The sequence below is a fragment of the Podarcis melisellensis genome (genome assembly GCF_964234715.1).
Source record: "Podarcis melisellensis genome assembly, chromosome: 5".
Taxonomy (NCBI): Eukaryota; Metazoa; Chordata; class Lepidosauria; order Squamata; family Lacertidae; genus Podarcis; species Podarcis melisellensis.
In genome coordinates, this window is record NC_138537.1 from 46,597,314 (window position 1) to 46,620,830 (window position 23,517).

The following is a 23,517-nucleotide window of genomic DNA, read 5'->3' on the forward strand; positions in this document are numbered from 1 at the left end:
ATTCCTAGCATTAAGAGCAGTCTGTGCATTTCATGGCTTGAAATTGATTTGGTTATTAAATCTGCTTATATGTTAGAGTGATTAGGTAAAAGTAAAGGGACCCCTGACCATTAGGTCCAGTCGTGGCCGACTCTGAGGTTGCGGCACTCATCTTGCTTTATTGGCCGAGGGAGCCAGCGTACAGCTTCCGGGTCATGTGGCCAGTATGACTAAGCCGCTTCTGGCAAACCAGAGCAGCGCACGGAAACACCGTTTACCTTCCCACCAGACCGGTACCTATTTATCTACTTGCACTTTGATGTGCTTTCAAACTGCTAGGTTGGCAGGAACAGGGACCAAGCAACGGGAGCTCACCCCATCGCAGGGATTCGAACCACCGACCTTCTGATCAGCAAGTCCTAGGCTCTGTGGTTTAACCCACAGCGCCACCCACGTCCCTTTTGTTAGAGTGATTACTGCCTGATAATTAAGGGTACAAGTCAGTTAGAAAATAAGCCATTTCAGACCCATTTATTTCAATGGGAGAGATTTAAGCAGGCATGTTAATACTACAATGGAAATCAATGGAGCTTAGGCTTGATTTCACTCTAATACTTAAGCCAAAATTCTTATTTCTTCAATTTTACATTGCATGTACAAGTAAAACTCTTATTATTATTTTCGCAGTCAAGCAGTATACGATAATTGAACAAAACATCTGTGACTTTCTTTAGAGACAGAATCTGTTTAATAAATATGACTGTAAAAGCAATAAACAATAGCAATTATACATTACACTACATAGTATCCAACCAAAAGAGGGGGATTACATCAAAAAGTCATTTCAAAATTAGCAGTAGATCCAATGCTATAAGAGAGAAAAAAACATTCAAATTGACCTATAAAAATAACTTGGCTAACATTGGACTTCCATGGCCTATTAGAATTGTGAGGGTTACTATACAGTGGACATTGACTACTTTCCCAGCCACCCGAGAGTTACAGCTATAGACACATGAGTGAAGCCATATCTTGTAGCAAAAGGTGCAGAGGAATTTGAGAAACCATCAGCAGCAGACATAAATCATTTAAAAGTTCCCAGTTTTTCTTCAAATGTGTTCATTTGGGACTAAAATTCAACTTCTGAGCTGAATATATATCTATGTGCAGGGCAGCCCTCAGTTACATCCCTGACATCTTTTTTCGCTTAGTCACCTCGTTGACATGTCTTAGCATTATGGCTTGCTGAGCTCCAAGCAAAAATCTTGAAGTTTTTCCAGAGAAGCAACTGTTGGTGCTTACCAAGGGAGATGGTCATATGCAAGTTCTGACTATTACTATGTCTCTGTGTTCTTGTTAGTAGTAACACTCGGCTTTATTCTAAGGGGCTACAGATGAGAAAGTGACTATATAAATTTATATTGCACTTCCTTGTGGCAAGATCCCACATGGCTCACCTACATTCATCAGCTGTATACTAAAAGCACGTGGCATGGCCAAACTCAATGGTTGCTCGGGTAGGAAAGGCCTAAAACCCAGCAACATGGGATCTTGCCATGTGGAAACAAGGACCCAGTCTGGCCCAAATCTACTCAAAGAGGTGCAAACTTGTGATCTGAAGCAGAGCATTCATATGAGAAGCCACAAATGTATAGTGGGGGTGTGAGGGTGGCAACTCACTTTTCATTCTCCCACCCATGCCAAAATGATTGTGTGAATTGGTCTATAAACAATTTAAGTCAAGGTACTTATATTCAAGTGGATTTGACCCCATTAAATCAAACAGAAATTCACATTCTGATCCTAAATATATGTATAGCTGTTTGAATACATCTAATGGCCTGTGCTGCAGCAGTTACATCAGCACCCTGTCATCTAGATTAAATACCTATCAGATTAAATCTCATTGGAGCAGGTTGCTTATAAATATGACTATGGTTTGCACATATGCAAATGATGGTTTGTAATATTCAATAAGCTCCACAGAAGACAAAAGGTGAGCCATATTTTAAGATAAGGCACAGGTGAGCCATACCTGTGTCTGCTGCAGTTATCACAATACACAAAGAGCAACAGGCTGAATAATAATAACCGTAAACATTTTCTTGGTATTTTCCTAACATAACTTTTCTTTTCTATTTTTACCTGCTTACAAGAAGAAACAATAAGAAAGCATAAGGATTGTGTTATACAGGAACTCACAAGAAGAAACAATAGGAAAAGATAAGAAAAGACGAACTGTACTGTATTAATATTGGAATTAGTTTCATAGGTTATATACTGTACATAGGAACTGTATATGTTGCACAAACTGGGCTAGACCTTTAGGTTAGGAAATAACCAATAAAATGTTTATGGTTATTATTATTGAGCATGTTGAGCTTTGTGTATTGTGATTACTCTGTAGGGTACTGGCTCCCCCCTCCCCCAATGCCCACAAGTGTCATAGCTTAATAAATGGTAGGCTGGCCAGCAACACCAGCACAACAGGACTGAAATGCAGCAATGTATTTGTATAGGGCTTTGTGCTCCACCTCCCCATCCTCTCCCTTTGCTGGAACTGAAGGTTGAAATTCAACTAGCATCAGCGTTATCTGATTTCAATGATTTTTAGGTTTCATTTTTTAAAGTCCTGCTATGTAATGAAGTGGTGGAAGAATGCATTGTAGGATCCTTATGGATCAGCCTCTTAGTTTTTTGCAGCAGAGCAGGAATTGTGTGTGTGTGTGTGTGTGTTTTAAAAACAGCAGTTAGTTATAATACTTTTGTCATTATCAAGACGTTCACATATTTCAGTACTCATTCTGAAATCCATGATCTCACAGTGCACACTTAACAATTTTAAGCTATAAGAGTTCAAGCATTTGAACTGTTGAATTTTTGATGGAGTCAGAAGAACCTGCACACACAATTCATTATTTGATTCAATTTAAGCAGTCCCCCAATTAGCTGCAGACTGAATAAAGATTGCCGAAAGAGATGAAAAGGGAACCAGTCTTAGGTATGATCAGCAGCAGCCTTCCTCAGCCTCAACAGAGGTTTCAGATTCTAATTTCCATCATCCCTGACCAGTGGCCGGGGGTGATAGAAGCTGTTTGCCAAAACCTCTGGATAGCACCAGCTTGGGAAAGGCTGCTTTACAGAAATCAGTGTGAACATCTGGAAGTAACTTGAATTGACTGGATTACTGACGTGGATATTAGCTGTTGGTACAAACTGGTTTCAGATGCCTGAAAAAGATTCCATCATTGCATACAGTCACATAGAAGCCTTTGAATACCAGTGTTTGAAGGCCTCAGTTCTAATACGAAGTGGCTAGTCGTTATACCCTAACTTTATTTCCCTAATTAAAAGGAATGGCCAAAAAAATGATCCAATCCAGAGTTGTAATATGGAGCTCCCAAAATTAATTTGATACCACTGTGATAGAATTGTAGAGTTGGAAGGGACCCCAAGGATCATCTAGTCCAATATATCCTGCAATGGAGAAATCTACATGTGTACGGTACATTCAGGAGAACTGGAGATCATGGGAACTGTACTTCCCATTATGGCCAACTTTGTACCCCCCTAATGTGTATGAACATAAAATATATTTGAAAGCCTGCAGCCCTCGAGTTGTAAATTGCCTTATCCAGATTATTACTGGGCATCAGCACCAGTAGGTCATTGGGGAGGCAGTGCTCCAATCTGGACTTATTGGACTGTAATCAATATTGCACCAGCAGTGTTCCACTTATGCAGTGGGACTCTCATCTTCTTATGTGCCCCCAAAATCTGCTCCAGGGCATCCCCCAATTCTCTGGTGTAGATATTGAGGGTGCATGGGGGTTGGAGAGGAGAGGATGGAGGAGAGGGAGTGTTGTACAAGTGGGAGACTGGGGAATGAGTGATACAAATTCAAGATCAATAGGCCACATCTGATGGACTAAATCTAGCTCCTGAAATAAATTCAGTTTAATTTGTAGCACTTGTAGCTGGACCTACTTGTGAGGAGTCCCTGGTGATGTGAACAGAGCAGAGCAATGACAATGATTAATCTGAGTTCTAACATCTTTGAAACTGATAGGAGGACATGTCTTGTTCATTAAGATGAAGAGTAGGGCATATAGCATGAAGATAAGAAAGTTTCATTGCTTTATCTTTGGTAACAGATGTACCATTATCCAGCCATAGGATGGGGCAAGAAATATTATGTGAGTGGACCTTATATATACCTTGGTGTCTTTTATATCCTCAGCTTGTGGGGCTCTCTAAGAGCACATTGTAAGAGATTATTGTACTATGTGCAGCTCTAGCACTCACACCAGGAGTTGCAAAACTATAATTCTTGAGCACATCCTCTGCAAGCTGAAAGTGTGTTTTTTGTTTTTTAAAAGGATTTGTGCTCATGATCTATACACTAATTGCTCGATCTGTTAGGCCAGATGGAACAATGGAGCAAAATTAATGTTTGTGTACAGTATGGGAAATACTGTATGCCTGCCACAAATTGCACTCAGCTTTCTTCAAAACTATTGCTGTCAGAACAGAATAGTCAGAATGCTGGAAAAAACACATGAAGGAACTGATGCAGATGCTAAGCAGGACTGAATCAATTTGGACTGGATAGCACCATTCCTTTTTCATTCTTGATTGCAATGGGTATGTGCAGAATGTAACTAACAACAATCAGAGAGTGAAATGTATTTTATGGTTAGATCCTTCAAAGGTCAGTCTTGGAGTAGCTAGTTCTTTATCCCATATGATATGGATGGGAAAACTGTGACTCTCTAGGTGAACTCCAGCTCCCACCATCCTTTATTGCCTGCTCTGCTGGCTAGAGCTGATGGGAGCTGAAGTCCAGGAACATATGAGCAGCCACACTGCACTAGACAGGCATGAATGAAGGGACAACATATGTTTAGGAAAGAATTTGATTCTGCCAGTGTAAGGAACTTGAGCTGCGTCTGGACCTTGAACTGTATCTGAACAAGCTAAAAACAGCTTTAGACAAAGGAACATCACAAGACAAAAAGTAAAAGTCCAAACAGAGACATCTGAAAAACATAAACAACCCCCCTAAGAACATTGTGATGCCATCAAACTCTAGTGCAGATTTTTTTGTGAGTATTTGACACTGCATTCCTATGCATGTCTACTCAGTAGAAAGCCTCATTGAGTTCAGTGGGGCTTACTTCTAAGTCCGTGTGTATAGGATTGCAGGTGCAGGAATGTAGGCTGGAGTGGCAAATCCACCTACAATCTTGCAGTGCTAAAAGCATAAGTTATACCGAAAGTCAGGAACTTCCACCCCCTCCCACAAAGACCCCATGCACGTTCTTGGCCTATATTCATTATGAATCACTTACAAATTAAACCTTGATTAGAAAAGAAGAGAGAAGAGGATCAAGAGGAAGTGTTTTTTTCCTTCCTCTTTTACTCCATTAAAATAGAGCACCTGTACACTGCAGTTCCCAATATGTTATCCAAATGACATCCACATGCACAGGCTTAAAGCTAAAAACCCCTTTGTCGTCAGAAGAATCAAAAAGTCCAAAAGCAGTGATTGGTTTCCTTTTTTTCTTTTTATACATATATATATATATATCAGGGTGAAGGGGACAGAGATAGACCGGTGTCCTTGTTTCAAACATTTATACAGGTAGGGATTTCTTTTGTGCTTTGTGTCTCAGCAACTGTGGAAATACTTCCTGCGGCAGAGAAAAACAACAACAAAAGGAGAGTTAGCAAAGCGAGTAGGAGCAGAAAGTCTCTCAATATCATGTCAATTGTCTTTGGATTTAATTGTTTCTTCCTAACACACCATGCACCCAGAATATCTGCTTGTCATTTAGAAGGCAGACTGTAATGTCTTGTTCCTGTACTAATGAATATGACTTAACCATGTCAAATTATGGAGTGGCAGATGAGGGAGAGGAGGAATGGGACTAGCTGTGTTCCTCTGAGAAGCAGCACAATGCTTTTAATGGCATTTGAAACGAAATACAAGGTGTCAGAGATCTGACAATCTGCCGGTGCATTTGTCTTTGTGCAGAGTGTGTTCCCACCCAGTGACTGTCAGATGTGAACTGAATCAGTTTTCATATCCAGTGGTTAATTTTTAAAGAAAGAGCACCAGAGGCTCTCATTCTGCATGTAAGCAGTACCTTCTGCCATAAAACTCCTTATCTATGGGAATATCCAAAGCCCTCCAGCAGAACCAGTTGTCATGAAAGAGAAATGGGGAGGGCTGTGCACTAAGGATAGTGCTAACTTTCTGTCCCTCCAAGTTTTCTTGGCTACCCACAGAAACATTACCAAATGGAGAATGTCTTATCCATCCTCCATAAGGATATGTCAAACTATGTTGGCAGCACCTGTTGGCTTTATTTATTTGACAAAATTATATTTTACCTAATCTGTCCACAAGGGGCCCTTAACTGAAGCCTTGTGTAAAACGAGCAACTTCAGATGGCCAGCTAGAATCCTAACAAAGCCAAATAGATTCTGTGACATCTTCTCCCCCAGATTAAGAAAATCGTTCCTCTGTCTGAGTGGAGATGTTCATTTACTTCTAATGATTCACTAAGAAGCAACCTTAATCCCAGACAGGTTGAGATTGGCTGTGATAACTCAGTGTGGAGCAAGAGACAACCCTCACATGCTTAAGAAATGCACTCTAGCTCTTTTTACTTGTCAGTGTCCAAAGCTGAGCCTGGCATCATGAAATGCTCTCAGGCTGAGCCTTGGTAAGCACTGGCTCATATTAAGCCAAGGCTAGATCCAAAATAGGGTTGCCAGATATCCATGATTGCTTTGGACATGGAAGAACTGCCTGCTTTGTGCAGTGTCCTCATAGTTGAGCCTTGTGACTGGCAGCTCTGAAAGGACTCCATCTGCCCACTCGCTTCTCCATACTGACGCTTTGGTATTTGCCCTCGGCAGACAGCCCCCCCAGCCCCCCTTCCACTCTGCTGACCGCCAGTCTACTAATCAGCAGGTCAGCAACCCAGCACACCTGCGCCTGACGAGCGCTCCTCATACATCTGACCGCCAGCATGCTCATCAGTAGGGCAACAGTCTATGCACTGTCTGGTCCTGGACTCTGGGCAGTCCTTGGCTGTCTGCTCACGCTCGTTGGTTGGTGTCCAGGATGTCCAGGAATTTTTCCTCCCAATAGCCTCTTGTGTACAAGAATTGGTCTTTGGAAATCTGGCAACCCTACAAATAACCCCAGCTAGAATCAGTTAGATTCATTAAAAGCACAGTACCACAAGGGCAAGGAGAGGGGGAGGAAGGGAAGCTGATTAAGAATAAAAACCACACAATTATAATAACAGAACATATTTTGCATGCATTTAATCACCAACTGTGTACTTATAAATAATATTCTATTTACAGAATTGTCAAAATCTGCCTCTTTCCTTGCTGCTGGCAGGTTTTGCTCTGTTCTTTACTCCTTATGATCCATTTAAAAGGTCATTTTCTGGATAGATTATTCCACCTCTACCTTCTCATGACTTACATTCCGTACCTTTAGAATTCTTCAAGTTTGAGTGCTGAAGGCCAAGAAAGCCAAATGTACTGTTCAAGGGATCTGTCAGCCCAGACTTAAACTACTGCTTAGAGTCCCTTTTCTAACAATGTAGAACTTGAAATTTAGGTATTGGAATATAACTGAAGTCAGGTGATTCACACTTGCTGATGGAGGTGATGGACTGAACCCAAACGGTCACTCTTGCTAGGTCATTGTTTGATACTAAGGTTGAATTCAGGCATGGGGAATATTGCATTAGTTTTCCTGGTTATAATGCTAAGGTGTCTGTCTTGGTTTTCAACAGTCCTTTTACACCACATCGCCTGTTGTGAGATGGAACTGTGGCTTTTTTATTGATATACCAACATGTCCTGCTAAATTTAATTCATGCCGGTGGGCATGGCATGACTCAAGAGTAGACATCATTAGATATGGTGCCACCCTTTATGTTCTTATCTGCTTCTGTTACTTCATGAGTCGCCCATGACTTTGATGGGAAATAACTGCACTCCAGCATACCACACCAAATTTCATTTCACAATTCTCTGGGTTAATGTGGTCACAAATGTATTTTTCTAGAGGCAATTAACACAGAAATGAGTGCTAAACCTCCACAAGATTCAGCTAGATTTCCAGAAGGGGTTTTTGAGTATGAAAGGTGACAATAAACATGGAAATTATCAAGTAAGAAAATGTCAGGAAAATAGAACCAAGTGTTGTGTGAATGCAGCCTAATTCTGTTGAGCAGAATTTCTTTCCCTCTGACCACACATTTTCTTCTTCAGGCCCAGCCAGCATGGTCAGGGAAGAAGCAAGCTGTAGTCCAACAATATCTGGAAGACCACTGGTTTGCCACCCCAACTTCAGCTCCCCGTCTCCTCAAAAATCATTTTCGTCTGTTAGTTAGGTAGACTTCTCAGAAACCAGCACCATGCTTAGCCTGACCTAACTGCATCCACAGTCCCTGCCATTCTTCTCTTTCTCATTTCCTTTTGTATAGTCTCTTGAGATGCAGCTCTATGTGTAATAAGATTGCTCTTATTCATGTGCTTTTTCTCTTTCAGTTCTTCCACGTATGCACTCTCTCTGCAAGACTTCTGCTGTTATTTCTTTTGAGTGGCTTCGTGTTTTCTCATTCAATTGGCCATGAAGACTTTGGCAGCAAAGTTGGCTTTATGCTTTCCCCTTGCTCATCATCTCTTTGTCTTCTCATTCCTTGCCTTCATTTAATATTAATGCTATTTCCCTTTTCTTTCCTATGAATTGTTGTTCGGTTGCTGTCCATCTGCTACTCAATTCCCTTTCTTTTCTATTGCATTTTGACTAATGGTTAATTTTTCTCCCTGGATCCCATTTTTATCTTAGCATTTGTATTGATTCTCCCAGCTGCTTCATATCTCCTCTCATTCCTGTCAGAACATTTCTGCCACTCTTGGGTCAAATATTCGTGGCATTTTGCTGCTCACGTTCTGATCTTCCGATGCCCAGTTCATGATTTTCTGAGTTTTTCTCATTGTTTTGCTCATCATCGTATTAATTTTATTCTCTTCAGAATTCAGTTCAAGAATTTATTTTGCTGTGCTTTTGAATCCATGAACCCTAGAGCTTTAAAAGTGGCTTATGAATCAACAAAGAGTTGGATGGGACTGTGATAATGAGAGGGGTGGAAGAAAATGCCCCATGATGAATGTAAATATGTGTTCATGCATTTGTGAAAACAGGTTCACTGAGTTACAGCAAGATTTTTCTCAATGGTCCCCCATCCCCATGAAAGATGTTGATATGAAAAGGACAAGATAGCTCTGGTATATATTAGCACTGACATTAATAGCTATACAGACACACACCCAACTGACTGAAGAGGCTTATTGTCAGGAAAGTGGGCATAACACTACAAACCTAACTGTGATTTGAAATGATCAGGATTTGCTTGGAGTTTGGAGCCAATATTTCAGGCTGCAATGGAGATTTATAAAGGTCTCCCAAGTTCTCTGGAACTCATGTAACTCCCCTGATAGAACATTTGTATATGAAAGTAAATGAGAATTTCTGTTAGTTTTATAGTGCATTTTTTACCATTTTAAAGCTGTTATGCTGGTATGATTGAGCTGTAATTTAAAAACTTTGTATCAATGAAAATGATGCAAAAAAAATTGCTCTGTTTGCTCTTGTGCAGCTGAACATATAAGGTTCTATGGTGTGGTGGTTAGAATATCATACTAGGACCTAGGAGACCATGGTTCGAATCCCCACTCGGCCACGAAGCTCCCTGGGTCACCTTGGGCCAGTCGCTGCCTTTCAGCCTAACTTACCTCTCAGGGTTATGTGAGGACAAAATGAGGAGGTACAGTGGTACCTCGTGTTATGTACTTAATCCATTCCGGAGGGCCATTCTTAAGCCGAAACTGCTCGTAACATGAGGCGTGCTTTCACTAATGGCACTGCCACGCTGCAGGAGTGCGATTTCCATTCACATCCTAGGGCAAAGTTCTCAACAAGGGGCATCTACTTCCAGGTTAGCAGAGCGCGTAACCCAAAGCATTCATAAGGGGGACAGTACGTAACACGAGGTACCACTGTATGCCACTTTGAGCTCCTTGAAGGAAAGATGGGATAGAACTATAATTGTTGTTGTTGCTGTTGATGATGATGATGATGTTTGAATGGCATTCTGCTCATGCAAGAAGACTTCCCCTTCCTCTCCTCTCCCAGCATGCCCACAAAAGCATCAATTTGGGTGTGGGGAGGAGTCCCTCAATCACATGAATCAAATTTTTGAGGGTGTGCAGGCAGCTGCAGAGAAGAAGAGAGGATGGAGATGTTTCCTTGTGCAAGCAGAATCTGTCGGTTGCATTGGCATAAAGCAATGAGGAAACTTATCCTACTTTATATCTGAGTATTAAAGCACAAGATTGGCATCAACTGAAAAATGGATAACCTTGCTATCCACTGATTCTGTTGTCCTTCTCTTATGTGGTTTTGTGGTCATCCCAGAAGGAAAGGGTTGGCTTTGTTGTCAAAAGTGCATTCCTGCCAGAACCCCAACCCTCATAGTTCATTGCATAGAATACAAAAGAAAATAAATGGGGGAAAGTAAAGCTGTAGCATTTCAATTTAAAACAGCCCAAGTTCATTGAAGGCAAAGGCATTATTCCATTAAATTCAGCTACTGCATTTTAAATGATTTGTGCATCGTACAGAATGGCATTTAAAATACGCCTTTTTATTTGGATATCCACAACAATTGTACCATCAGGTAACGATAAAACCAGGCAGAAATGAACTTTGCATCTTGCAACACATTTTAATTATGAAGACTTTGAGAAAACCAAGATTTCTAAAATGTAGCATTTTCAAGTTATTCAGAATCATTTGACTGAAAAGGAAACAGAGGTCATCAAGTTTAAATCCCTGCACTGAGGGACTGTTACATATTTAACATTGTCCAACAAAATATATATAATCTAGATTATAGAGTGTAGAGGAAAGAGAGAGAGAGCTTGGGAGAGGACAGAAAGAAAGAAAGAAAGAAAGAAAGAAAGAAAGAAAGAAAGAAAGAAAGAAAGAACATGTAGATAGGGCAGATAACTAACATGCTCAAATTGTCTATCAGACAGGAATAGTAAATCAAAACTAGGATGCTAAATCCAGAAAGTCATATAATATTTAAGAATGAGAGGAATACAACTGAGTAAAAAAGGTAATCAGGTGGTGAATAGCAACCACAATTTTCCAAGTCACAATGTACAGCCCCTTGGGAAGGGGCTGCACCACGAGCTTTGTGTGCACAAGGTCCCAGGTTCAATCCCTGGCGTCTCTTGCATTTTTTTGCTTTGTTTTGTTTTTAAAGCTCAGGGAGCAGGTTATGGGAAGGATCTTATCTGCTGCCAGTATGAGCAAATAATACTGGGTTATATAACCCAACGGTCTGACTAAGCAGAAGGCATCTTCCTATATTCCTCTGACCATGCAGCTACTTGTGGAAGGATTCCTCTTTAGCCTGTGTCCAGTTGGTGAGGACGACTTTCTCCTGCACTGACTTCCCCAGATTGCTGCTCAGGCACAAGCATGAGGCAAGAATCTCCTTGCCACATGATCAAATGCTAGGAAGATTGGTAACTCACATGATTCTATGTGCCCTGCAACAATTTAATGTTTGGTGAACATAACCAGTTCCTGCAGAACTTTACATACATGCATCTTGTTTGCTTTCCCTTTTGGCTGAAACCCTCAGGCTTTTATCCTTGAAGACATTTCCACTGAGATCCTGCCAAAACCAACTGAGTTATCTGAGGACTGCTACCGAGAGTGTGGTCTGCAGTCTGTCGTATTAAACCAAGCCAAGGAACACAAACACTGCAGCACCAAAAAATAATTATTATCAGTTTTCTCGAAGTACTTCGAGAAAACTGATAATAATTATTTTTTGGTGCTGCAGTGTTTGTGTTCCTTGGCTTGGTTTAATGAAATCTCCCAGACCACATCAAGGCTGCTCTGGATAACATTGTTAGCAAAGTACATCCTCAATCTATCTTTTCTTTCTTTCTCAACAGATAGACTACACTAATGGGAGATGGCAAAATTAAAAGTGATATGTCTCTATGCATCCTTTGCCAGATTGCTTCCTACCTTCAATGTAGGTGGGCCATGTTAGAGTGACTATTCATGGGAAGATATTTTGAAAGCACAGCACAGTTTATCTGAGGCTCTGTTGTTTCTAATGTTCTATAGGGGCTTCCCCTAAAACGTGAGATGGAATAGCGATAATTAAATCTATTGTGCAGTGAAGACAAAGTGCTTTGCAATTTGTTGGGAGGCTAGCAAGGTGGAGTTTGCACTTTCCCAGTAACTATCACACAGCTTCATAGGTACATGGCAGGAACTGTGAACCAAAAACTCAAAAAAAAAATCCTGATCACACAACTTTCTTGTTTTCATAACCCTGAACAACTGCAGAGAGAGTTATTATAGTGAAGAGAAAACTTCACTGTGGATTTTCTTATTCAATAAATAGAAGAGGAGAAGTAAAGATCTTGGAGTTAGTTTAGACCAATTTAGAGAGAGATTAACAGAGCAGTGGGAACAGTGTTTTAGCAGAGGAGGTTGGAAGACTCAGAATAGATATAGCCAATGAGAATGCAGACTTTGACTAATTATTGGCTGCTGTAGTTTATTTACCTATGGGCTGGGTATCCAACTTCTCATCTACTAGTTGTTCTGGGGTCATCAGCTCCCTTTGAGGGACATTAGGCATGCTTTCACTTTGACTGCCTGGACTGACCATCTCTTGATCTTTCTCATTCTGCATCTGTGCATAAACATTAATGCCCGGAATCTTCCTAAAACATTAACAGAAACCATAATTGGCGTGTATGCTAAGGTGCTCTTTGCATTATGCTTTCACACCTGACAGAAGAATGGCAGGGAAAGAAGGAAGGAGTCATACCTTTTGAATTTGTAGATTACAAATACTGCCAATCCCACAAATACCACGGAGAGCAGCATCAGCATGGCTGAACCACTGTGGCTAGGTGTGACATCTATGAGTGGGGCTGTAAAAAGTTAAAGAAAAGTTTAGAACATTAGTTCCCAAATGTTCTGATAAGGCTTTCTAACTAGAGGATGAATTTATTTATGTTTACTATGCCTTGGATTTAGAAATCTGCCCTTCTTTGTTGTTATGTGTCTTCACAGCCAATTCACAAACCTCTCCCAATAGACACAGTTGTTATTGGTCCTCCATTTGGAAACCACATCTTTGGGGATCAGTTAATGGAGGTACGCAGGTGGCGCTGTGGGTTAAAGCCTCAGCGCCTAGGACTTGCCGATCGAAAGGTCGGCGGTTCGAATCCCTGCGGCGGGGTGCGCTCCCGCTGCTCGGTCCCAGCGCCTGCCAACCTAGCAGTTCGAAAGCACCTCCGGGTGCAAGTAGATAAATAGGGACCGCTTACCAGCGGGAAGGTAAACGGCGTTTCCGTGTGCAGCTCTGGCTCGCCAGAGCAGCGATGTCACGCTGGCCACGTGACCCGGAAGTGTCTCCGGACAGCGCTGGCCCCTGGCCTCTTCAGTGAGATGGGCGCACAACCCCAGAGTCTGTCAAGACTGGCCCGTACGGGCAGGGGTACCTTTACCTTTACTTTATAATGGAGGTATAAAATTATATACACACCACCAAATCAGCCTACACAGAAACTGCAAAGTAATCATCACCCTTTTTCTGGACAGCTGCCTTTGATGTTTCCAAATTTCTCATCCAGAGGGCTGTACTGTTTTCAGCAGAAACATACAATGTCTTGTGAACTGAAAATTACAGAACCTCCACCGAGCATCTAGGACTTGTGCTTGCACAATCCCAATCCAAAATGCAGTAGTATCTGGACCAATCCATGCAGTGGTATGTGGTCTCAAAGGCTGGCTGAGGACTGGCCCTGCCAGAAAAGCAGAATGTACTCCTTCCAAATAGCTGGCAGCTTTGTCATACTGCTCTGAAAATCAGTCAAAGAGAACAGCCTGTCCTCACTAAATCCCCCCCCCCCCCAGTTTCTCCAAAACCATGAACAAAAGTATGCTCTTGTTAAGATGATTCTGAATCTGACCTGGGCTTGGATGCTGTAGCAAACATACTAGCCCACCACCAGTGCCTTTACCAATCCTAAATAGTTTGTAGAAACTGCAAATAAACTGGGGAAATATACTGCTATATCCAAGGTCAAATCTTAATGCAACTCTGGCCAGACTGTGCTTGGGCTTTTCTCAATACAATAGACGGGTTTCATGTAAAATTCAAATGTGGAAACATATTGCCATACATGATAAAGTTACCTGCTGAGCATGGAGGTGGCACTTTGTTTTATTTACACATAGTTCAAGTACTTAATCTTTCATTTAGTATTTATTTGGATGGAATATCCATTGAGAAAACAAGAGGATATTCAAGATTCCCCCAAATTCTCTCTGTTCCCTCTGCCTCCACATTAATGTGTTTGTACTCTGGTAGCGAAGGGAAGAGAGACCTCACTACTCTGATATCTAGCACGCTGTGCACCAGCACCCAAGTAGCACACAGAAAATGTAGTTGAAAGGGGTTAAGAAGACAATTCTTCCCCAGCTCAGATTAAAATTCCAAGCCAGATAAGAATTTGGAGCTCAGAATGTTCATTTTGTTTTTGAGGCAAGCATTGTAAGTCCCGAGACATTTATATTCACTCTTCATGCTTTTGAATAAACATTCTAAGAATAAACTTGGTAATCTTGAATAAATGGGCTTTTGAATTTTTCTGGGTTGGTGGGGGGATGCGGCTGGGGTGTGGTGGGGCAGAGTGGAATGTGGAATAAACCCAACTTCCCTGGTCATTCTGGATTATTTAGGCAACTGGAAATAAAAAACAAAGATTTCATTTCTATCCTGTACCATTTGACTAGCTGGTTTTTTCTTCTGTTTTTTAAAGAAAGGAATCAGTCCATTGAAAAGGTGACAGCTGCCTATTTAGAGGACACTTTTAATTCAGTAGTGACAGGAGTTAGGCATTTTTTCTTCACCTCCTGTAGGTTTTTCACACTTATAAAGAGGACATGCAGATATTTGCTGTGCTGCTAATTGGATAGAGGAGCACACAGCCATGATCCCAAGAGAAGCTATTAGTAAATCTGGCTTAAGAAATGCTTTAAACAGTGACTCGTTCCTTATGCCCTTTAAAAGAATGTTGCTGCTCTCTGCATGCACTATTCCCAGAGCTCTGTGCAAAGACCCTTTCTCACACAGGCAATTGAAATTTTACCCAAAAAGAGATCCTCGCACAAATAGCAGGAGCCCATTGCCTTGTGATTAACAGCAGACTTAAGCTCCAACACCCATCAGCTGCAGACAGCATGGTCCATGGTAAGGGAGGATGGGATATGTAGTCCAGAAATATTGGGAGGACCCTAGGTTGGGAAAGACTAGGCAAGAGTGGAAATCATTAAATTTATGAAAGTAGTTTGTTCTAGCTGTATTTAAATTGTGAATATATTTGTGACATTCAGCCCTAAATTGGATTTCTGTTTGTTTGTTAAATATTTAGGCTAATGGGATCCAATTTTTTGTGAAAAATCTTAATTATAAGTCTCTTAAATGCTGCCAAGGAAGAGTTAGCCAGATACTGAGAAAGTGCAGCTCTACCCACCATTACTAAATGACTGATTACGGTATTAGAAATCGTGGTGGAAATGGCAAATTTACCAATACCATTTGTAGATGGCAAGCAAGATGCATATATTGGAAAAAAAAATATGTACATTAGCAGAAACCTGATGGGATGAGGCTTTTGGATGCAGATTAACCGGGTAAGGCCAATTGATGAAACCCTACTCTCCTTCTACAGTGGATAAAGTGAAATCTAGGCTTCAGTGAAACAGGGAAGAGGCTGGATTAAACAGCACGTCATATCAGCTTTCACCTTTTAACTAACATGAAATGAACAGGAAAACGTATTGACTGATTTCTGTTCCTGCACTCCTGTTCCCCACTCCTCCTGCAGAGCCAGGAAGAGATTGAAAGTGTCTGCTTCCTTTTTCAACCAAGCATGATTTTAGGCAAAACAAAATGCCAGGACCATGGTTCAAGGCGGCTTCTTTTCCTAAATCAGTTAACACTAACCACTTTCTCCAGCTTTGGTCACAATGAGGAACCACAATTATGGTTTATCCACACTTCCTCTTGCGTTGGAGAAAACTGCTCTTTAGTGCTCAGTCAGAACAAATGGCAATTGGATTTTCTGTGAGCAAGCAGATGAGTGGACGAAAATGAAAGCAAAAGCTTCTGATCTCCTAGGCGCTGTGTCAGCGCAGGAGAGGTGGGAGCTCACTACTGTCCATGCTCAGTGGCAGAGTACATGCTCTCTATGCAGAAGGTCTTAGGATCAATCCCCAACAGCTCCAGGTTGGGTTGGGAGTATTTGCAGTCTGAAACCTTGAAGAACTGTTGTAGCCAAGACAGGAACATAGCTAGTGGGACTCATAAATATAAACTATGGCATGAACTTCATTATCCTGATGTAGAATGCATTTCGGCTGAACTGGTCAGGTCATAGCTAGTTATTATTTTGACTGACATGCCAAATTCATGTTTCACAAACAGTTCTTGGGATGAAATATGCATCTTATAGGAGCCACAACAGCAAAAGGAGTCCTGAATTAATGTTGATACAGAGTTGACATAGAATCACTAACAATAATGCTGGATATTGTTAATAAAAGCTAGCCAAGTAAATGGTCATTTTTTTCAGTTTACATGTGCATTTCCTGTTGAAACCAACAGGGTTTGCGCACATGAAAACAGTGACAATCTTTGTGCACGAATCATTGAAGATCACAGAGTTAGCAAATAATACTTACAATGCAGCTTAAACACTTTATATAATATTAGATTTATTGGGACATAATGACAAATGGGTTTGTGTTGATAGATTTTTAAAGATATCTTGAGAAAACTGGCAGCAAATTTGTAGCAGTTTAGGAAACAAGAATGACACAATCCTGTAAACAAGGCTCAGCTGATTTGCACTTAATCTATGATTTTTCTAATTAGCTGGCAAGGAATAGAAAAGGAGAAAAGGAGAAATTTCAGCACTGCCATCATTATCATTAAGGTTAAAGTGAAAAGTGCCTGAATTTGGAATTTGACAGATTATTTTTCCACATTTATTCAAATTCCAACTTGCAAAGAGGCATTAAAATGTTGTTTATTTTAGATACCGGCAACTAAGGGTTGAGAGATTGGTTTAAGTGGTCTGTTTCAGTTACATACATGACTGGTACAAAGACCATTCTGCCCCATCTAAAAAACTAACACACAACATTATCTTACTTACATTTTACAATGTGCTTTTTAACTTCTCTCTCTCTCTCTCTCTCTCTCTCTCTCTCTCTCTCTCTCTCTCTTTCTCTCTTTCTCTCTTTCTCTTTCTCTCTCTCCCCCCCCCTCTCTGCTTAGAACTGTTACAGCAGCTGCCATGAGCCTTGCAAATGAGGCCACAAAACCCCCATGGGAGGGCATGTCATACCTAAACCTTTTATGATAAAATAAAACCTAGCTACCTCCATGCCTCTGAATTGATGGCGATCTGAAGGCATTTGACTGGCCACTGCAAGAACAGGATACTGGAACAGGTGAGCCTTGATCCAGCAGGGCTTTTCTTATATTCATGTATCCATAGGGGTACAATTTTTTTTCATCATACAATGGCACACTCAGGGTGCAGGGACATTGGAGGCAGGGGCCTTATATACAGCACCACAGCCACTATGTGCTTCATTCCTTCCTCTACAATGTGCTCTTTAAAGGCCAAAACAGGCTAAGTGAAATAGCCATTCCAAGATTTGTAACACATACAGACTGCAATCCTAAGCACACTTGGTAGCAGTAAGCTCTATTGAACACAATAAGGCTTCTACCTGATGTTCCAAGTAAACATGCATAAAGCGTTGATTGAGCTATTTTCAATATCTTGCAATAAAAACACAGAGTATTCCAAATACAAAAAAATTGACATTTCCACAGTGCTGCCACTGGAGAATTCATAATAAGCTGTGCTAACAACACTGGCGGAGGTTTTTAGGAATCTATACCAACCTGCTGTTAAATGGGCAGCATGGACAAGGATTCGAACCCCAGGCTTTAAATCAAACTGGATGGCGTTTTGGTTCAGTTTCTGGACCAATATATCTGAAATCTGGAATAAGAAATTATTGTAAAAAATAAAATATGGGTACAATCGCAAAGAACAAGAACAATGGTCCATCTGGCCAAGTCTCTTGTCAAACAGTGACTGTTAATGGATGCTTCAGGGAAAATGGCATAAAAGGTCTGAGTGCAGTTATGAAATGATGCTATTGTATTCACCCCTTTTTTTAAAAAAAAAAGTGGGTACTGTATCTATGAATGCTTTCTGGTTGAGGTTTCCTTCCGCAATATTACCAGTTGGTGATTGAGGTTGTTATGAACAGTGGAGGAAGCTGCCATCTTAAACTGAGAACCTATTCAAAAGTCTTGAACTGTCTGTGTAAGCATAGGTTTTACACAATAAACACCATGTAGCCCAAAAAAATAGGTCACTGGGCATTGTAGTGATCTGTATCAGGGTTGCCACCATTGATACGGAAAGAGCTTTTCACACTAGTGCACTGTCTGAGTTCAGTACTTACTTCCCCTAGATCTGGCTCAGGATAGAACACCAAAAACTCACATAGCAATGGACTGAGCTACAGAGAAAGTTATGATAATGCTACAATGGCTCTGATTGAACCTAGATAAATGGGCATGAATTTGTGATTATACCTACACTCATTCGAACTTGAACCTTGTCTTTGTCAGCTCTAGGAGTGTGAATATGTTTCGACTCTATAATCTATATCCCCAAGAAAATGCTTTGTGAACATCCTGAGACAATATCAAGACACAAGAGATGGGCCAGTGACTCTAGAAATGAAATCCATTCATTTCTGGATTGGCAAAGTAAATGACAATATTTCTCCTTTAAACTCATTTATGGTATTCAAAGAGTTTTTGTTATGTTATCCCTCTCCCCTCTTGTGTCATTTTCTTGTTTCTTTTCTTTTTCTTTCCTTTCTCTTTCTTTCACTTTTCTCCTTTCCTGGCATGAGAAAGAAGGAACTTTGATGTAGGATAGTTTTTGCTACATATTGTTACCAACCCACCCACCCACCCACACACCCACACACACACAGGGCTGGTGACTTCTGATGGTTTACTCTAGGCTACAGTTCGCTCCAATCTTTCCTGTTGAAGAAATCAAAACATATCTGTCTCATGATATGACTAATTTTCATCTAAAAGCAGCCATACTAAATGAAGCAGAAAAAGCATCACCCCATTGGAAGTCCTGACACCCATGCCAGAAGAAGAGCAGAAGGTGGATGCGGGCAATGAAGCTGCTATTGGGGCAGGGAGGGTTGAAGGTAGCTCCCAGAAGGTAGCTACTCATGCAGAAGGTAGCTACTCATGCACTCCACAGGTACAGTAAATATATCTGTGGTGGAGAGGCTCTCCACTGCTAGAGACCAGCAGGGTATGGAAGAGCAAAATGGAGGGATACTTGTACCGCTTCCTAACCCTCTTCATCGGAGGTAAGTGTTATGCCTGCCAGTCTAGATCCTAACTTGTCTTCTGCTCTTCCACATCTTGAGAATACTATTCTAAGATTACTCTCTTTAGTGATATTTCATTTTTTTAGTTGATTAGCTTCTTTAAGTCCCCATTTATAAGCCTGTGGCAGGTTCTTCTGGAGCAAGTGGTCTGTCCTAAGTATGGAAATATTTTTAGTTCAATCATATTTCTAAAGGCCAAACTTGATACTGTCACATCAGCTGCAATCCTGACAATGCTGCTCTTTACATCTTAAAAAGCATTAAATGCAAAGATACAGTCAGTATCATGCCTAGTTGAGCCTTCTTCCCAGTTTAGCAGTCGGACCTCCTTTTATATTTTGCATCTCCTTTTATTTTTTAATGGGAATATTAAGTGCAATTAATTAACTTAAAATTAATTTTAAAAATCAAAGCTATTTTGAAAAAGGAAAAGGAGGCAGGAAAATATAGGAGGCAGGCAGACAGTCTTCAGAGATGACAGACACAGGGAGAGACATAGGAATGTCCATCTGCACTAATTTTTTTTAATAATAAAAAAATGTGCAAGAAATTTGGTTCTCTTCAAGCTTAGTTTAATGTTCAGCATGTAAACAGATTTCCTGATTAATGCTGAGCCAAGAATAGTGTTCCAAGCTATCAGTGGCCAATATGAAATGCAGGAGCCAGAATTATTTTAAAAATTCAATTGTGATAATAAAAAGTTGCTGATAAATCCCTCACAGTGAAGAATAAAATTCAAAACATCGATTCCCATCTCAGCAGTGTTACAGAATTAAACCAAATCAACAAAAGGCTGCAAATGGCCTTAAAATGATGGGGATGTCCTTTCACGCCTGATAATTTCTCATGAACCTTTGAAAATGTATGAGGGCTTAGTTAAAACAAATTACATTAGGGAATTACATCACTAGTTTATGGAAATAGAAGCTACATAGATCTCTGTCACAAGATGACTGCCCAAAAGTTAACTTTTGCTTTAAAAAAAGATGTAGTGATGTGAAGCACTCTTTATATAAGTTGCTAAATGTGCGTTATAGGAAATGTTTTGGTTGTTCTAAATGTTTTTCATGTTTTATGTATGTTGAGTATTGAAATAAAAAGGGAAGGGTTTCTGTCTCTTAAAAAGACCATGTCCTAATTGTTAATCCTGTGATATGAGCCCTGTATGCGTGTGCTGCAGCTAACAGAGGGTTACAAGTCTGACTTGTTATGTTTGTAAATTCCAGTTGCAGATGTAGAAATCATGCAGATTCCCATACAGTTGAAGGCAGTCTGGGATTGTCCAGTCCATACAGAAACTTGAGGACTAAAATTTTGCGTGTGACCTTGTGTCTACTAGACTAGAATACTTTTGTCAGTTTTGAAACTTGCCCACTTGTACGCAGTCTCAAGTGCTCTTCAGTGACGGTTTGGCATGAGAGAAATCTAAAAGTATTTTACAATTGCAACTGCCCAGGAGGGAATTTGCAGCCATGACAAGTAATGTTCCATAGCACCAACTCAGTGTAAAAATGTGCCAACTTTTCCAGAAGGACAGGTGGCCTTTTACGGTTCCACGGCTGCAACTCCAGCTTGGACGCACCGAAACAAAACATGAAATGATATCTTGGATGACAGCCACCACAATATAAACTGCTCTAAAGTACTAACCAAGAAAGTGGAGGTCATAGGAAGTATGATCTGTGGCCTCTAATTTACAGAGCTGTAATAGTAAGAACAAATTGAATGAAATATCTGAAGGGTACCCAAGCCTCTGGAGATAAAAATAAATGGCTGGTTCAATTTCCATAGCAGAATTTACACAAAATTAGATCTACAACACAGTCCAGAATTTACACAAAATTAGATCTACAACACAGTCCACCTGCAGAGTGATCAACAATGTCCCCAAAGTTCATCCAATCAGCAAAAAGCTCCGATCCAATCAGCAAAGTCCAATCCAACTAGCAAAAAGCACCTGGGACAACAACAACAAAATAAATTTTAAAAACACCTCAATTGTACATGTTTTTTATGTTCCAGTCAAGGCTTGAGAAGATTGGGGTGGCGGAAAACCTAAACAAAAAGTGATTCAGTGATGTAGGTTTAAGTGTGCAGAAAGGGTTTTATTGTTGAAAGGGTGGGGAAGAGCTTAGGACAAAACAAAACAAAAATCACAAGAAATATATTGACTAACACCATTAGGTGCTGTTTCTATTTTTGTCTCAGCCAATGCTAACTTACTGGGATAAAGAGGAAAAAACAACCCATGGCTTTTTCAAAGAAATACTGATTCAAGGAAGCAGACTTTGTGTGCCCTTCTTCTAACACAACATGACTATGGGTTGGGGGTGGGGGGCATTTTACTACCTACCACAAGAGATACTGGGATTTAGCCTGGGGTAGAATCTATCCCAAAGACAGGAGTGCCTGGAGTGCTCTGGTCCATGGGGTCACGAAGAGTCGGACACGACTACACAACTAAACAACAACAAGAATCTCTCCCACCCAACTGTTTCTGGTATGTTTTATAGGGTTCTAGAAGCTGCAGATCTCATGCTGAAGAAAATAGGGTGGGAAATCCAAGGGCATGAGCCACCATTTTTATTTCCTGAAATCATCCACCCACAAGCATCCAGTAGACAACTTTGCCTCAGAAAGGTGCCTGAGAACAAAGCCTGTAACAGAAGAACAGTGCTGTGTAGAACAGGACTGAAGATGTCATTTTATTTTTTTATTTTTCAAAATCTATCTATCCAATATGATCTTTTAAAAAGTTAACTGGTATTACATAGTACTCTGCTTCATATTAAATGAGATATTAAGGGGGGGAATGAATACATAAATCATTTCACTTTACTGTTGCACTATTTTATTATCTTATCAGATCCTAAGGTTCCACAAAATAGCAAGGCTGATGTGGAAAGATCAGAGAATGATTAAAAAACAACCCAGTACAAGGACTGCTCTCCTACACAAGCCCCGTTGAAGTGAATGGGCATGAGTTATCCATTCATTTCAATGGGGCTTATATGCAAGAACATCCTGGGGAAATTTCACTCTCTGCCGATGAAACAAAAGGAATTCAAATCTGCCTGCAAAGCCATATTTTTATGTTTATTTCAGCCATTTCATCCCCTCCCTTAAAGGCAGTTCTTTCTAGTTCTTCATTGCAAACAATTTGGAAGCAGGTTACAAGTTGAAATACAATACACCTGCATAAAACATTGATATAAAAGGGGGGAAATAAAATGCAATAAAAAGAGCAACGACAGACCTGACATTTATTTAATTAACAGCATTTTAAAACATTAGAATCTAGTTATACTTTTATGCTTTTTCTCAGAATTAGACACACACAGGTCCAAACTGCCTTATATTTATGCCCAATGGCTGCCCTATATTGTTCTCTTGCTTTTATGCTGAAGATGAAGCTTCTCAGCATTGCAAAACACCTAATTTAGAGTCATCAAGAGTTCTCCCCTGTGAAAATAATTAGGTCTCTGAATTAGTTTTGGTCCTTCACATAGCTTCATTGACTTTATCTGCTTCATTTGCAGAATTAGACGCAATGTGCAAAAATGTTTCTTTGTAATAGAAGCCATTCTTTGTCTATCATTCTCTCATCAACGGACATCTAATGAATAATAACAACAAATAATTTGTAAAAAGAAAGAGAGGGGGAGTTAATTTACAAAGAGAACAAAACAAATTTAATTTGGCTTCTGGGGTAGTTCTGCCTGAATAAGGTCTGCCTTTCTCACACTGTGTGCACCAGAAATCTCAGTATCCCTCAGCCTCCCATTCAAGTTGATTCAGGCATTTAAAATGTGGGCCATGGGAACACAGGAAGCCTTATCTTGGGTCAGATCACTGATCCCTCTAGCTCAGTATTC

General features: G+C 40.4%; 1 protein-coding gene across 5 annotated transcripts in view; it reads right to left on the bottom strand.

Annotated features, from left to right (window-relative positions):
* Positions 1-704: 704 nt before the first annotated feature.
* SORCS1 (sortilin related VPS10 domain containing receptor 1) overlaps positions 705-23,517 on the bottom strand; it is a 368,116-nt gene continuing 345,303 nt past the window's right edge. The window contains exons 24-28 of one of the 5 annotated variants that reach the window (XM_081912027.1): positions 18,108-18,207; positions 12,945-13,050; positions 12,677-12,837; positions 6,980-7,182; positions 705-5,672 (exon numbers count right to left, since the gene is read on the bottom strand). In XM_081912027.1, coding sequence (XP_081768153.1) covers positions 7,043-7,182; positions 12,677-12,837; positions 12,945-13,050; positions 18,108-18,207 — 507 coding nt within the window. In that variant the 3' untranslated portion in view covers positions 705-5,672; positions 6,980-7,042. The remainder of the gene's footprint in view (positions 5,673-6,979; positions 7,183-12,676; positions 12,838-12,944; positions 13,051-18,107; positions 18,208-23,517) is intronic. The other 4 variants (XM_081912028.1, XM_081912029.1, XM_081912030.1 and 1 more) reach the window with 4 other exon arrangements.